Source organism: Patella vulgata, chromosome 6 (genome assembly GCF_932274485.2).
Source record: "Patella vulgata chromosome 6, xgPatVulg1.2, whole genome shotgun sequence".
In the NCBI taxonomy this organism is placed as follows: Eukaryota; Metazoa; Mollusca; class Gastropoda; family Patellidae; genus Patella; species Patella vulgata.
In genome coordinates this window covers 1,566,161-1,584,365 of record NC_065884.2, presented here as the reverse complement: position 1 = coordinate 1,584,365, position 18,205 = coordinate 1,566,161, and the positions used below count along the sequence as shown (strand labels likewise).

The window sequence follows — 18,205 nt, the reverse complement described above, 5'->3', positions numbered from 1 at the left end:
TATCCCCTACTTTTTTTGAATAGTATATAATTCATAGTTTATAGTCTGTCTGTGTACTGGCATACATTCATCTTATTATTGTAATTATCTTATGTTGCAACACAGTGAAATACATCTGGAGAGTTAATTGCTTATCTACGTTTCGCCTGTTTCCATATTCAAATTTTTATTACCTTAATGGATGCAATGCAAACAATAGTGGTATGTATTTATTTAAAAATATAACATCAGTGCTATTGAAATATTTACTCGTCACAAAATGTAAAGGAAATAATGTTCTGTAAATACTATTAATATGTCACAATTAACATAATGTTTTGTAAGTACTATTAATATCTCATAATAAATATAATGTTCTGTAAATACTATTAATATCTCACAATTAACATAATGTTTTGTAAGTACTATATCTCACAATTAAGATAATGTTTTGTACTAGTATTAATATCTCACAATTAACATAATGTTTTGTAAATACTATTAATATCTCATAATAAATATAATGTTCTGTAATACTATTAATATCTCACAATTAACATAATGTTTTGTAATATTATTAATATCTCACAATTAACACAATGTTTTGTAATACTATTAATATCTCACAATTAACATAATGTTTTGTAATATTATTAATATCTCACAATTAACACAATGTTTTGTAATACTATTAATATCTCACAATTAACATAATGTTTTGTAATATTATTAATATCTCACAATTAACATATTGTTTTGTAATACTATTAATATCCCTTAATAAATATAATGTGCTCCCATTGTGTGGACATGGTTGTCGTGGGTAGCCGCCATCGGTAAATTTTACGATTCAATGTATCCCGACGCTATTTGTATCGCCAATGGCGTCATCAGGACCGGATTAAGTTTGCATGAGGTCATTGACTGATAATGTGACTCGTGTTCTTGTATATCAACAGTGAACAGGGAGCATATTCTGGTTATTCTCCGTCACAACTTCACAAATACAATTTGTATGTCATTATGATAGATAGATGTATTTGTATGCTAGTATGACAGATATATAGATTTATTCGTATGTCAGTATGGTAGATAGATTCATATCGCATAAACATATACATAACATAATAAATGACAGATTTATTTATGGTACAAACTTTGTTTTAGAATTAATTTGGGGTATCCCCTGACGCAGCCTATCCCCCCCCCCCGCTTTTTTACATCGGAAAATGAATTTCTCCTGTAATACAGTTTGATAACCAGTATCAGTTTGAATAAGACACATTAAACAATAGAAACTACAAATCAACATTGTGTCTGGAAAATGGAGTGAAATTGTGATAATGACTCGTGAACACAGCAAATCCGTCATTTGGAGACACGGGCTATTTTGCCTTATTACACTATTTTGTCTATACCGTTTTTTTAGAACTTCGAATTTTGTCTAATGGTTTGGATTGTTCGTACTTGGTTTTATTTTATTTAAACAATTCTAGTGAGACAGACGGACGGACGGACGGACGGACGTAGCCATTTTAATAGTCCCCTACTTTCGTTGAAGAAACAATGGGAAATGTGTGTAAAATGGAATACAATTGAGTTCAAGGACAATGTTTGTGTCCGCCATTATTATATATGTGACAGAACTGGTTAAGCACATTCCTAATAATCCAAATAATTATCATTTTAACACAGAGATGCGTAACGAATATTTGAAGAAACGGGAATATATAACTGACTGATGGAACGAACGATTACAGATACACGGACGAATTTCAGTTCACTGACATTTCTGTTGAAGATTAAAAGTTATTTGAGACCGTGAGAGGACATCTGTCAATTAACAAAAAATAAAGAATTCTCTGTCACCAGATAAGAGTAAACGAGAAAATTAGAAAAGGCCCAGGCATTCCCTTGTTTTTATTTATTCTTTACTTAAAAAAAACATGGCTATGTAAGGACTTTTTCTTTCTTTTTTTTTGTTTTCTCTGATCTAGTGAGTGAATTCTTTTTATGAATGTCAGATAGATTCTCACATAACTTTTCGTCTTCCTGCTTCTTGGGTTGATTCCTGTTCATCTTCTGTGACTTGAAGAGATAATATGAAAGTGAAGTGGTAGCGTGAGATTATTCGTTAATCTTTTTAGGGAATAACGAACCAGAACGCGTTTAGTTATTCGTGATTCAGATTTTGGGACTGAAACAAAATGATTACTCTTTCTTATTTCATATCATCGCTGTCCATTTGTCAATGGAGAATAGAATGCTGTTTAACGTACTATTGGCTGAACCCACTGAGCTATTAAACATGGCGTGTGTGCTATGAGGGACATTTTGTCAACCCAGCGACAATTCTAACTGTCAAGGTTCTGTCGCGATATTCAATATTCGTTATTCAAACTTGAAAAGCAACATGGGTTGTTTTATGATAAAGGAGCGAAAAGAGTTTTTTTTAACTGCTGAGGCAAGACGAATTTTCCGCCACAGGAAAGACAGCGGCTGGACTGAAAAAGAGAATATCTAGTCCTTCGAAAGAGACAAAAACTCGAGACCAGACGTATCATACGATTATTTGGTTGATTCGCTGGTTTGATTATATTCGCATACAGTACCAAAAACATACGCAAAGGGAATTTATTGCAGCAATAGATATGTTTCATTTATTGATTTATTCGCATGACTGCCATGTTGCATATGATAATCAAATTTTATACATATGGTGGATTAACTCTTCGGGAAACAGAATAGGAAAATAAAATTCATTTAAGTTATAGACATGTTTAATTTATTGATTTATTCACTTGGCTGCCCTGTTGCATATCATAATCAAATTTTATACATATCACGAATTCTGTTACCAGGAAACAGAATGGGACAATAAAATTTCACGGCAAAAGGAATAAAGCACAGGAGTCTTACCTTCTATCCGTATATATATGCATACACCATGTCCAACCAGACAATATGTGATAAAAAAAACAGGAATGCAATGCCTGTTTAAAGTAGCTAAGTCTCTAACTCAATATCATCCAAATCCGTAAACATTAAAAACACGAATTATTTGTCAATTTAAATCAACATTGATGTTTTGATATTACCGGGAAAATATGGGCTTCTGATATCCAATATTCAATATTCGTGTACCATAATGCTTTTCAGTGTCATTTGTAACAAGGGGCTCGAAAAACGAGGCTGGGCATATTCTAAAAGTCATGTCAAATGGCGACGTCATATTCTTATCTGGAGAGCATGCGCAATAAATACTATCGGTGTAGAATGGAATAACACAAGACGCTAGAGATTGACATTTGATCAAGACTTCTGGCGTATCTCCCTGAATATAACTGATTAGAAATTACAGTAAAACAGAAACAATTGAATGTAAATCAGTTTATATACATTCATATTACATTATTATTTGTGTTGCAATCCATTTGTGTCAATTTCTAGATCATAAATATTAGCGACTTAGCTCCTTTAAGACTCAATTTTACCAGCTCGGTTTTATTCAACAATTCGTATTGTCAGGCAATTTAACCTTAACTTCCGGAATTATGACCCCTGATTGTACGAAAAATCACGTTTTTAGCTTGTGGACCCTATAGAAGTCATAATTTTTACCCGATTTAAAAAACGTATTATTATATCACCGTTACACCCTAGGGACGACTCAATTCGAATTTCGTGAAAATCGGTCCAAAATTGACAGACAAAATGGCCGCCGTTCGTTCTCAAATAGCGTAAGAAAATGGTATATCAAGGTTGTGGACCCTATAGAGGTCACAATTTTTATCCGATTTTGTTGAAACTTGAAATGTAAGTCTATAACCCAAAGATCTCGGTTCCTTTCGATATTCGCGCATATCGGACTGTAATTTCCTGAATTATGGCCCCTGATTGTACGAAAAATCGCGTTTTTAAGCTTGTGGACCCTATAGAGGTCATAATTTTTATCCGATTTAAAAAAACGTATTATTATATCACCGTTATACCCTAAGGACGACTGAGTGTGAGGTCACAATTTTTATCCGATTTTGTTGGAACTTGAAATATAAGTTTATAACCCAAAGATCTCGGTTCCTTTCAATATTTGCCCATATTGGACCGTAACTTCCTGAATTATGGCCCCTGATTGTACGAAAAATCATGTTTTTAGCTTGTGGACCCATTAGAGGTCATAATTTTTATCCGATTTAAAAAACCGTATTATTATATTACCGTTCCACCTTAAGGACAGTTGAGTTTGAATTTTGTGAAAATCGCCCCAAAATTGACAGACAGAATGGCCGCCGTTCGTTCTCAAATAGCGAAAAAATATGGTATATCAAGGTTGTGGACCCTATAGAGGTCACAATTTTTATCCGATTTTGTTGAAACTTGAAATCTAAGTTTATAACACAAAGATCTCAGTTCCTTTCGATATATGCGCATATCGAATTGTAATTTCCTGAATTATGGCCCTTGATTGTAGGAAAAATCACTTTCTTGTTAGCTTGTTCTCTATCCATCTCTCGAAAATGTGGGCGTATCCTGCCTGGCAGCCGCTGGTTTCTTCAATCTAGTCGTTTTGATTTGCATAAATACTCCCACATAACGATATCAGAGCCACTTGTTTCCAATATTTACATTATTTTCGTCCATTTTCATTCTGCCACAGACTCCGTGCGCTGACTTCACACAAAACGATCCGCAGTGAATTTTAAAAATCATAACAAATAAAATTAGCCACAAATAAAATTCAAAATAAGATTAAAGTGTGTGTTTTGCATTTTTAAATGCATAATACCAAACTTCACACAGTGGTTAAATAGCAATTATGAACAAGAACTATCAGGGGAGGATAACTCGCTGTCATCGCCTGTCTAATTATGGAAAAAATATTTGACACCGTTGTTTGGTAAATACATTAAAATTAATATTTCTGATATTCATATTTTTTCTTCGGCATTTTGACGGGCCTATACCGGCTTTTAAATTTATTATTTTTTCTAAAACATTGTGTGGAAAATCAGATGAATTATTTTTTCTGATTTGTTTGTAAACTTTTAATTTATGAAGCGTCAATACTCGAATATGTGCAGGATATACATATATACATATAAAGTTTTTTTCTTTTTCAAAAATGCTGTTGGGTAAATGGAACAAACTACAAATGGTTTTGTTGAGGCCCTTAAAAACTGAATGGACGATTTATTTATTATATTTTTTTTATTAAATAGTACTTAGTAGGCCTATGCAGAATTGAAATTTTTACATCTGTTTTATTTTTTTCTAAAATACGAAATGTTAAATCAGATGAACTTAACTACAAATTATATTGGTATCACATAATATTGTATTTATAAATATTTTTTCAGTAAAAAGACCTGTCACAGCTTGTGTTACACTGCCAAAGCCCTATCAAGTGGATTTTTTTTAAAAAAAAAAAACCCACAAAATTAAGCAAATTTTATCCTTTAGCCCCCATTTTGAAATTGCTTACATGAAAAGCTACTAAAATGGCCGAATGGTTAACACATAAGGAGTAGCGTCTACTGTCCAACCTTGTGGATTTTCCCTGGGTCCTCAGGTTTCCTCGGTTTCCTCCCACTGCTAAACATCCCTACCAACAAGCTAATTATTGAAATAAAATTGAACCATATGTTGAATGATATAGTTTGTGTCGAGTGGACGTTAAATCCCATCCCTCTCTCTCTCTCGACCTAGCTGTTTGTGTCAAGAGGATGTTTTAACACACAACTCGTTTCTCTCCCACATCAGATGACTGATTATCTAAAAATACCAGAGCAGAATGCCGAACAAATTTTTTATTCTTATACATGAAAACCAGTGACTAAATAGTATAAAATAAATGGCTATTGAAGAGCCTTTTCCAAACTTTTATACTAAATACTGTTTTACCAAAATTATTTTGAATTTTTTGCTCTACCCTTGCCCTTGCTTTTACCTTTTCCAGAACATATCAGACAGTGCCATCTGGAGTTTTTACGAAAAAAAGAAATGGCGCACCCCCTTTTAATTTTACACAGTGGTAATGAACCCAATAATTAATATATCACATGCAATGTTCTCATCTAATATGTCAGCTGGTTCCCATAGTTTATTACATTGTTTGCATATGGTTGTATCAGTGCCAATAGTAGAACTAGATGATGTTGGGGGTAACAGAGCTAACCGATGTACTGGCTGACGGTTCTGGTTTTTTTCTGCTTTTCCCCAAGCGCCGTCACCTTTGACCTCAAGGCTTGTCTTTTGTTTACGGGGAATATTTTGTTTGAATTCTTTAATAGCATCAACAAGTGCAATTTTAATAAAGTCTTCAGTAAGTGCCCTAAACAAATCGAGAAGCAACGAAATGAACACTGCATCATCGTCACTAAATTCCCCGAATAATCCTATCCAAAGGTCAATTACTTCATTTTCATTAACTACTAAATTTCGATATTTTTTATGTATGTTTTCAAGATTGAGATGTGAGTCTCCGTTTTCAGGCATTTTTGTGGAACTGAAATAAGTTTAACAAAAACAATTTAACACAGGTTCACTAACAATAAATAAACCCCTAGTTGGACCTTGCTTGTGTTGAATTTCAAGCATAGTGTCATCATAGGTACAACTCACGTTTCTTTTCAGAAATTCTAAGTTGCTTTAGAATAAATTGTTTTTTGTATTCCATTTTTCTCAGAAAACGGCTTTTCTTATCAACTTTCCATATTTTTCTTAATACAGGATCATGCAACCTATGTGAAACTTTGTGCCTACATGCACCTGCTAAACTTTGTGCTACAGCAGAGTGTATTTCTGGGTTTAAAATTTGATCTTGTATGTTTTGTTCCTGTTGAGATACAATGTCTTCTGACAGTTTGCAATTTCTTTATCCATTAACTAGAATGTGAGTTTCGTGGAAAATTTGTTTTGGTGTTTGTTAAATAATTCACATCCAAATAACAATTTGCCTAAATTTGCATGTTGATCACTTATAAGAAAGGTATTGAGGCTAGTGTAAGCAGAAATCAAGTTTTGAGATTTTTTCCGAGTACCAGTAATTTTATAAATTGTTTCAAAGACTTTGGAGTATAAAAATTTAAGATGATCCCTCAAAGGTTGCCCTTGCATAACATTTTCTGGGATATGTTCCATAAACTCTCTATCCAAGTTTCCAGGGACATTCTAGTCGAGGAAGATTAATTTCTGCATTTGTTATACTGGTGGTGTTGTCTAAAGGAACGCCTATTGATTATAATGTATATTGTGATTGCAACAAGACAAGTCATTCCAAGGTATTGTGAAAGGTTCAGAATAAAAATTATGCACAACTTCCGGGTGCTTCAAGTTAGCAGCTTTCATATTGAAATTCACAATTCGTTGCCCTTTCTTATTTGTACATCTATCTATAGCTGTAAGGGCCATCTGTGTAAGGGCCAAAAATAAGAAGCAGTCAAACTCAACACACAGTAATGTTTGCCCATGTACTTTATGCACTACAAGTGCAAATGCTAATTTAATATGGTACTGTAATCTTGCAGCCAAAGTATTTTGCTGTCTTGCATCAAATATGTCAAATCTGAATTTTCCTATAGGAATCGTTTTACTGGATCTCTTTCGTTTTGCATGTTATGAACAGTTCTTTGCATACCATTGTATACTCCAGCAATATTCGTTGTTATCATTATAAGAGCCCCTTCCTTCAATATCAATGTTTTAGGAGCATCACAGTGTTTGAGGAATCTCCTACCAATATGTATATTCTGGATAATCAATCATGTAACATTTCTACTACACTGCAGCATTCATGTAGAAGTGTAATTTTACATATACAGTGCCTTTACCCTAATAGTACACACTTCTTAACAGGTTAGATAAAATGTTAAATGTGTTTAACTTGTTTTTTAAAAATGTGACATCACACCAGTTTGAGAAATTAAGTCAACTGGAAAGTAATGTGATATCATAGATGAACCAATAAGTTTGCGGGTGAATATTGTGTTTTATGTGCCTGCTAACTTTTAAAGGGTGAAGGAATGAACTTGGAAGTTTTTAAAGAGGAATTATGTAAGATTTAGATAAAGAGCTGGCCGTTCTCTCTTTAATATTTCTAAAATAGATAATGCAAAATGAAAATATTGAAAATTTCATTCACATTAGCTTATTTTGAGCGACGTTATCAATGGTTGTCATATTTAAATTAAATCATTAAATGGCCAAACCATTCTAATCTACTTAAACTCAGAGCCATCTGATGGCATGATTATGGTCTTGCCCTCTTCATAAATGTTTTATGAATAACTTACAATGTATATAACATTTAAGGCCTCAAAAAGACATGCAATAGGCAGATTTAGCTCTTACATAATGCCTGATTAATATGTAACAATAGATGTGTTTTATTCTTGGTCTGAGAATTTTTCAAATTTACCTGCACTAAAATAATATGATACGAGAGTGCCAATACACATTTTTCACTCTGAAAGCAATATGCATCATCATTATCAAATCTGTAGTTTGGAACAGTAGGTAATTGCTTAAAGTCACCACTTGCAATGATCTGATAAAAAGAACAAAATAACCTAATATATTTATATAATTATCCAAGAGCAAATATATACAATAACACAATAAATTCGAATCACTTTTCGATCCTATTGTCATGCTTTTCGTCGATGACTGTCTCTTGATTTTAAATTGCAGAGACATGAAAAGACAATTTATATGTACAAACCTGGAGTCCACCAACAACAGTCAGTTTCTTTCACAAATCTGCAACAGATTCAACCATTTAAAATGTCCTCTTAGACAGCATCCTAATCTCATCTATGACTAAAACGCTTGCTTTCTTTATTCTTTCCTTTGCAGCCACAAATCTGTCGTCATTTTTAAATAGTTCTTTTAGTTTTTCTATACTACACCAGTTGTGTATTGTCAATCCTCCAAAACCAAATGAAAACTGACTAGTCCGGTTGTAGCACATCCATTTCTGGATCCGTCTATGGTTTCAGAGAACAGATAGTATTAAAATATCATAATTCTATCTTAATTCCAAGTTATCACTACAAATATTGCAAAAAGGGACCCATTATTAAATAAAATGACATATATGACAAAATCAGGAATTTCTTTGAAAAAATTACAAAACAGGAAGCAACCACTATGTGTGGACGTATAAGAATTAATACTGTTTCCACTTTCAAGACCAAGCCTGCATGTTAGTCCCAAAATGACCTAGTTTGTGTCAAGTGGCAGTTAAACCCCATATCTCTAAATACGACCAAACTTTGTGTGGGCGTATAAAAATTAATATTTTTCCGCTTTCCAGACCAAACCGGCATGTAATTCTTTGTGCAATTTTATTTATTTATTACCATTTTCCAACAAAGAATGTTAAAGCCAGATTTGGTATTCTATATAATACTTGTAAAAACAAATGTTAAATACCGACCAACCCTATAAGACATTTAATAAGAATTATTTCAGGTGGCCTGTAGCTTATTTTAGTGCATATCCAGCAACGGCTCATCAATTGTATAACACTTTCTGGGAATGTGTTGACCTAATAGGAGAAATGGGGTTTCCAAATGCTTATTATGGGCATCTACAAATAGAACATTCACCAACATGCTTTTTTACGGTAGCCCTAAAGATTTTAACTTTCAGTTCAGAGATTTCTTCTACAGAGAACATTTCATTTTTGCCATACAAGATAGTATGCACTGTTTGAAAAAGGACCGTAATAATCTTGAATCCAGCAAGGAAGCACACAAGTCCTCAGCTGGTACATGTAGGTATCTTGTTCTTAATGGCAAGGTTATTGTATGGGATCACTGGATGGAGTGTTATGAATATAACTTTCAAATTGGATTCAAAATCCCCCGACATTTGACACGGGAACATATCTTATGAAAGCATACCAACGAAGAATTGAAACTTCAGAAAGATTTGCATCATCAATTGAGATATTGGAGCAACAACTGTGTTAGTCGACATATTTTGTGATAAAACAGACCAATTTCAGACTTATGTGATGGAAGATTTAAGTGCTTAAGGAAAGTTAATGGTTGTTTTCTGTCATGGGAAAAGGATGTAACAGATTCAGTTACTTTAGATGTCAGAAAAAACTTATTTACACGTGAAACAAGAGAAGACTTACAGTCATCAATAACTGGGTTCATATCTCTTTGTGAACGAGTGTTAATCCATGGAAACAGCATCAATCCTGGATATCTGAACTCGGATATTGTAGAAAACCTGTTTTGTCAACAACGAGGCATAAGAAATGGGATGAACACTAATCTAACACTGGTACAATATGGACCATCAAATTCTGCAATAATCCTTGGACAAACACCTGCATCAAATAAAAGTAATTCTGAAATCCTGCGACATTTTTTTTTTACAGCCACGAGACTACGTGCCCTTAATCCAAACCAAAATAAGAGAGCGTAGAAGGGAATTCGACTGTAAAACTGTGTAATGAAAAGTTAATTATAACTTGATAAGAAATTCATGCAAGCACCATTAAATATGTGTTTGCCAGTCCCACACCGTGACCGGTTACAATCACACCGTCGCCCTTTTCACACAAATCCTTCGCCTTCTGAGTTTCCACCATCTGTTTGCTTTTAAAGTTTTGCACGATTCCATTTAACTTCGTCCATGGTTTATTTACACATAATAAATATTAGTACTTCCTATCATTCGGCAATTATTGGGTAATCCGGTAACCCCCCTACAAAAACACCGAGGTCTGCCGAATGCGTCTAATCACTGCGGATCGTTTTGTGTGACAAAAGCGCATGGAGTCTGTGACAGAATGGAAATGGACAAAAACGTTGGAAACAGGTGGCTCTGATACCGTTTTGTGGGAGTATTTATGCAAATCAAAACGACTAGATTGAAGAAAAAACATATCCGAGTGAATCGGCAGAGGTTAAATTGCCTGACATTACGAATTGTTGAATAAAACCGAGCTGAAGCGAGAGCAGGTAAAAATGAGTCTTAAACAGGCATTCCATATATTTGTATTATATATTGTCTGGTTGGACATGGTGTATGCATATATATATATGCGGATAGAAGGTCAGACCCCTGTGTATAGAGTTAGTCCAATCCTTATATTACCCCCCCCCCCCCCCCCCCAAGTAACAATTATAATACGACAATTGCGCATCGATGGAGGGACTTCGAATTTTTACATGACGTCACATGGTTGGTTCCTCGCCAAATATAGCACACTAGTCCTTAGGTAAACCATTTTCTAAACTGAGCAGCTCTCTTTCTATTATTGTGGCACGCACTATGTTGAAGTGTCATTCATTCATTTCTAGCTATTTACCCAGCGTTGCTCGGTGGAGTTAAGTAACGGTTCATGTCGGATTTGAAGTTTTGTGAAACAGGAAGTAGTAGTGTAACTCGGAAGCGGAAGTGCAACGCCACCAGGTTTATGTCACTGCCCGACTCGAGCCAATGATGGATACGCCTGGATCATCTAGACAGTCGTCTGACACAAGTATTTTGTATACAAAAACATTACTTTCTCTAGTAAAGGAGGATCTCTGAGCATTCATTATTCATCAATATCCATCCTTAAATTTGCTTTTTTTTTAAACATTCAAGTCTGAATAACGAAAAATGGGTTGCTCTGACATCTTCATACATGATTATGTTAGATTATTATTTGATTTAATTAAATTTCTTCCTGTGTGTTTTCTGCCATTTTGCGATCTATGATAGGCTAAACGGCAGTTACAAAATATTTTATTTGTCGAATGACGTCATGATTTGTACGACAACCCCAACACTATCTTTCGCGGAATCTAATCGATGGTCATGATTGTAGCCTGGGAATTATCTATCGTGGGTATTTTGATTATATTGACTTTTAAACATGTTAACTAATATTAACCAATCAGAGTTCATGACACAAAACATTTTAACTAATATTAACCAATCGGAGTTCATGGCACAAATTCAAATTATGAACAGTTAAATGAAAAAAGAAATGCGATCATGACTTCCAGGATTATTGTGACATTTGATGTGTATGACGTCATAAGTGACATATCTTCATGCGGCTTCTCTTTGTTTAAGTTTTATTGCTTATGTTATGAATTTATTGCAGCAATAGATTTCTTTCATGTATTGATTTATTCGCATGACTGCCATGCTGCATATCATAATCAAATTTTATACATAAAATGGTGGATTAAGTTACCAGGAAACATAATAGGAAAATATAATTTATTTAAACATACATTATGCAAAAGTTAAATATGCCTTTAAGGCCTGAAATGTTATCTAAATTATTAATTAGACATTAATGATCTTATCCAGACCATAATCAATCCTCGATGGCCTAGCTAGTCTGCGATGTTTATTGGATTACGTTTCGATTTGCTGTTCGACTTCCATTCATAATTAAATCAAAAAATGGATAATCGAGACTTGTTTTTTATCCTATCGACTTTAGTAATGATTATCGAGGCTAGCCCCAATATTAAATCGCTAAAATCACGGTTCAGAGTGGATCAATTTGACTGACATTTTCAACAAATTCCCTTTAGCCTAAGTTATCCTTTTTTAACTATTATAGTGAGAACTGTCAGCTCTGTATTTAATATCCTATGATGTATCTTTAAGTTATCTATTTTTTAACTATTATAGTGAGAACTCCCAGCTCTTTATCTTATCTCCCATAATGTATCTTTAAGTTCTGGAAATGTTTAATTTGTTGATATATTTGCATGGCTGTCAATGCTGGATACGCCTGGATAATCAAGGATGACCAAAGCATTTAGGTCATATTTCCAGACGATAGTAGCTAGAGGGGCACTATTTGAGGGGTGGTTCCATGGTTTTTGGGCCAGACACTAGTAGACCACATGTCGCCCGACACAAGTATTTGTTCCACGAAAACATTGTTTACGTTATGGGGGTATGTAACAACACAAATAATTTAATTTCTACTTGATACTTCCTCACATGAAAATAAAAGTAATATTAAAACACGGAAACTCAATTTAATTTTACCGGGAAACAAGAACATCTGTCAACATCTGAAATCTGTTTAAAAGACGAGGTATTCCCAATGTTCAACAGTCGTCTTCCAGTTGGTTGTACACGTTGATACAACTAGAAGATACATCAAGATGCGGTTTATATTGGCCGCAACTCTGGTGCTTGTCATTATTATAACGGTTGTTGATGCGGGTAGAAGACACAGGGTACGAAATGGAATCCGTCGCAGATATTCTTATGGACGTCAACTGTCTATGTGGAGACGGTACCACCAACGTCGGACACTGAAACAGATAAGTTGCGACCAAATTAGAAGATCGCAGATTTGCAGCAGATGCTGTGCTGGTGAGTTCTTTTGTTATTTTTATTATTGATGCATCCGCGAACATTTGAAACGAATTCATGCAAGAGGGGAAAGAGATGAGACGACGGTCAACCCTTGTAACGACTTCATTCAAGTGTGGAAGAAGATGGAATCATGAAATATATGTAGTATATCTCGACGAAGGTTGCGGCCATAGTCTCATTAAAATGTAAAAATGACACAAAGTATGCAAAGTTTTATAAAGATTATTAAAATAACAAATTGTGGATGATATTAGAAAAGGTTTTGAAAATTATTTTATAGTATTAACGTGAAATTATCATTGGGTGTGTGTGGGGGGGGGCGAAATACACCAAGAATTGTGAAAGCCGAGTTTCGAATGCCGATTACAGTGGGTCATCATTAACCAATACTAACTCATCAACATGCTGTCGAGATCTTTGCCCTAGGATTACATAGATATTTGTAATTTGTCAATCCTCTATTTACAATAGATATATTAATAAAGCTGGTAGTCTCACTTGAAATAAACTTTACGGTTTAACGACATAGAATGACATCGGGATTTTTATAATCATCCAAATCAATATCATACTCTTCTGAACATAATGTCCATTTATTGGATTTAATCTTTTTCTGAACATAATGTCCATTTATTGGATTTAATCTTTTTCTGAACATAATGGCCATTTATTGGATTTAATCTTTTTCTGAGCATGATATCAATTTATTAGATTTTATCTTTTTCTCATTGTAAGAGGTACATAAAAACTGCAGATAATAAAAACAAATATTTGTGTTTTCTAGACAATGAAATGAGGTTTAGCGTCCTGTTTGTTTGTGCCCACTGGGCTAACGAAGACGAACATACGCCATGAGAAAAGAACAATTAGACAACAATTGGAGATAGTAAATTGCCTTCGTTTTTTTTTAGTTGATGGTAATTGGGGCCCATGGTCTGGGTGTAATGCTTGCTCTGTAACATGCGGTAATGGAACACAGAGCAGATCTAGATCTTGTGATAATCCTTCTCCAGCTTATGGTGGAGTTGATTGTCATGGTGATGGTATTGAAACACAAAGCTGTAACACGATGATTGACTGTCCTGGTAAGATGTTTCAATAAATACACAAAGATGTACAAGACGTTTATATAAACAAATGTCAATAAATTGAGAACCTTAATTATATTTTAGCCGCCAGTAGATGTTTCGGGTGTGAACTTGTCTACTTGTATTGCGGAAACGATGGCCGTCAAACTTACGGAAATAATTATTCGGTGCCTGTGTTTTTTGGACGGTGAATTACATGGTGACCTCTCTTTATTCTTAATCTGAATGCACCTATCATATTTCCAAATACATTTCATTGAAGGTCAAATGTCCGTATTTGAAAATTTAGCCTGACAACCAACCTTACTAACGAAAAGCAAAATATTACTTTACAAATTTATTGACAGGATCACGGACAATTGATATTAAACTGATGTCTAAATTTTAAATGACGTTTAAGTTCGGACATAAGCCTGATTATCAACTTGTATATGATATTTCCAGTAGGTAGTCACTAGGGATAAAACAAAAATTATTAATGTTTTCAGTTAGTCTTGACTTGGGATAATACGATGTGATTGAAGTATATGTCCTCTGTGTCCTATAAAAAAGATTTGCTGTTTTTCAGTTGACGGTAATTGGGGAACATGGTCTGAGTTTAGTACATGTTGTTCTGTATGTGGTGTTGTTGAACAGAAAAGGAGTAGAGTATGTGACAACCCTCCCCCGGAGTTTGGTGGAGCTGACTGTCCTGGTGAACCTGTAGAAACAAGGAATTGTGACAGTAACGATTGCTTGAATAATGGTAATGACGTTAAGCTATAATAATACGTCTCTCTGTCTGCATGTACTATAGCTAATGTGGTAGCTATGATAATAGATCTCGCATCCGCTTATTCTCAAGTAAGATAGATTTAGTAGCAAAGGTGGAATCTACAGATCGCGCCCATACAAGTTAAAAATCCCAAATACGTTTGTTATACTCTAGATAAATATAAATCTATAATAGTCTTCATATTTTACATGAGTTCGACATCATACGTGACTTAAATAGTTTAATAGATTCTGAATATAATTTTAATGTTGTTGATTGTTAATACCAATTCTGATAGTGACACAGAAAGGTTAAGTTATTGTTCCGGACAGCATAAGAGAACGATAACAGCTACACGGATGATATTCACCTCGCTATTAACTACCCCGAAGAGTTGTAATACTAGATCGTTAGGGAAAAGGTGTTTGAAACCGATCACTTAATGTTTCACCTAGTTTGAGGCAGTTTTGTTCTGAATGTTTCACTTAATGTTTCACCTAGTTTGAGGCAGTTTTGTTCTGAAAGTATGAAAGACATGGAAACGTAATATGTTTCCATGTCTTTCATACTTTCAGAACAATTATGTATGGCCTACAAGATGCTACAACAGCAATTCGAAAACCCAAGAGGTGAAACTCCTTAAACTTCACGGCACACAAACCCGGAGAAAACCCACGAGGTTGGACAGGCGACACGACACCTTGTAACACACAACCCCCTACTTCCCAAAGACAGTTGGTACTTTGAGGCTTCCCATTAATGTGGTGAATGTGTTGTATTTGTTGTTTCGTGTCTTTTCGTGTTGCTTTGTTTTTTTTCGTCTTAATTGAAGTGAATGTGAAAACATTTACTGAACATTTATAACTTGTATAAAACTGACCTCCCGTGTAACTTGTAGTATTTGTCCTGGCATACCCTTTAAATCATAAGACCCCCTACACCTACAAAATCAAGCTGAACAATATGTGAGTCCCGTAATCACTAGGTTCTCTCTCTCTCTCTCTCTCTCTCTCTCTCTCTCTCTCTCTCTCAGACATTTGTGTACATTATAAATAATATCTGTATATGTTTTTTGTAATTACAGTTACTACACCTGTATATGTTTTTTGTAATTACAGTTACTACACCTCTATGTGCCAACCAGTCTTTTGACGTTATGGTTCTTCTTGACGCTTCGGCCAAGATAACTGATGATGAGCTTGGACAGGAAAGGGATTTAATACAGCAGCTTTATACTGAACTGAGAATCGATGGTGATGCTAGGCGCTTCGGATTCCTCGCTCATGGCGGGTTTAGCATTTTCGTGTCTATCAAGGTTCTTAGGTTAGAAAAGACGAGCGATATCACGACACAACAGTCTAGTATCAATGATATTAAAAAGATAGGAGGCACGCCAATCCTTGGTGATGCAATAAACGTTTTGGTGGGGAATTTTGAAAGAAGTGAAAGGTTCACATGGCCTGATATTCGACAAATTGGTATTGTGATAACAGGTGAATATATTCAAGACATAATCTAAGACACCTGATTTATTTAGCTTATCCCATCTAGGTTTGCTGGTACCATAAGGAGTCTAATAGCCAATCGCGTTCTCGTATTCTTCTCATGATCAGAACCACCAGTTCATGACCGCAACTTGACTTATCTAATCTGAAACGATTTTAGCATAATTAATATCCCTATGATAATTGTTTTGCAAGATTGGTATTCTGAGATTTGTATTTGGAAATTTGTTGTTCGAGATCTGTTGTTCGTTTTGCGTTTCTGATGAAATGTAAATGTTTTGTTGTTTTTTATTTTCTAAACGAAATCTTATCATTATATTAATACAATGAAATCAAACAAAGAGACAATTTACTAATCTGAATTACTAATGAACACATATGAATTAAGAACAATGAATTAAGAACTATGAATTAAGAAGTGTTTGGTCTTCCAAACGAAACAGGTTATACTCACCCTTCGTTTGAAATGGAATTAAGTGTTTTTAGTGGAATAAGGACTGTTTGGTTGTGTGAGTATGTCGTTAGATACGAGATAAGGACTTGCAAATCTTGTAGGTGACAATTAACCTTCGGAAAAGGTGCATTCTACTGTTCTGAAATTCATTTATTTGTATTTTTAGCTGCCGAGGCATTAACCCCAATAAACGAAACAAGCATTGTGGCCAATGATGCGAAAGCGAAGAATATAAGTATGTATGCTATTGGTATTGGTGACCGAGTAAGTGAGGAATTTGTACATGCAATTGCCTCCAATCCAACAGGAGCCATTACCACGACGTCCAGTAAACTGAACGAAACAGCTACCCGATTAGAACGGCTGATCTGCTTCTGTGATCAATAAAGGAATGAAATATATTTCCATATTTCCTGTGTTCGATTTCTGAGATTTTCCGGTGGTGCAGCATGGGAGGGGACGGGGTGGCAAGGGGCGACATAGTCGTTCGGAGGGGATGGTAAATCGAGGTCTCGTGTACACACTGGAGTTCGATATAAGAGTAAGACAAAGTTCCACTGTCCGTGCAAAATTCCACCCATAGCACACTGTATGGCGTTAGCCTGTCTTCATTACCCAATCGAAGAAGAACGATAGGACGTTAAACCGTATTTCATATCATTTTCTATCATAATCTCTCTCCCCGAAAGATACTTGTAAACACCCCACAGTTCCAAACTTATTAAGACACAAATAAATCAGAAAACTGATATTGGGATTATTCAATTAATAATAATAATAATAATAAAGAATCATTTTGAAATTAGGATCGTCCGTTGTGGGTCTCGGTCACGGGTTCTTATCAAGCATGGTTTCCCTTGTAAGAGGGACAGGACGGAGCGCGAGCCTGGAAGTCGCGGGTTCGTTCACGGAGTTAGCCGATAAAGCTGGTCGGGATTTTCCAGCGTGGTTTCCCCCTTATCAGTGGTACAAACAAAAGGCCTGACAAGAACAGCAGTCTCGTCGTTCGGATGGGTCGAAAAACAGAGGTCCCGTGTATATATTGGTGTGCACGTAAAAGATCCCT

General features: G+C 34.9%; 2 protein-coding genes across 3 annotated transcripts; one reads left to right on the top strand and one right to left on the bottom strand.

Moving 5' to 3' along the window:
* Positions 1 to 5,885: 5,885 nt before the first annotated feature.
* Positions 5,886 to 8,947, bottom strand: LOC126824174 (uncharacterized). The gene is given in 9 exon segments (XM_050553358.1): positions 5,886 to 5,972; positions 5,975 to 6,033; positions 6,036 to 6,594; positions 6,596 to 6,840; positions 6,843 to 7,046; positions 7,242 to 7,571; positions 7,574 to 7,727; positions 8,396 to 8,524; positions 8,699 to 8,947. Coding segments are annotated over 9 exon segments (2,016 nt in total).
* Positions 8,948 to 13,062: 4,115 nt separating this feature from the next.
* On the top strand, positions 13,063 to 17,540 carry LOC126824822 (coadhesin). Of its 2 annotated transcripts, XM_050554223.2 has the most exons (5): positions 13,064 to 13,335; positions 14,250 to 14,423; positions 14,995 to 15,171; positions 16,299 to 16,673; positions 17,306 to 17,540. In XM_050554223.2, exons 1-5 carry the CDS (start codon positions 13,122 to 13,124, stop codon positions 17,524 to 17,526), a joined length of 1,161 nt encoding a protein of 386 aa, XP_050410180.1. In that variant the 5' UTR covers positions 13,064 to 13,121; the 3' UTR covers positions 17,527 to 17,540. The 2 variants fall into 2 exon arrangements, with proteins under 2 accessions (XP_050410181.1, XP_050410180.1); XM_050554224.2 differs by lacking the exon at positions 14,250 to 14,423 and having other exon boundaries at positions 13,063 to 13,335.
* The last annotated feature ends 665 nt before the right edge of the window (positions 17,541 to 18,205 follow it).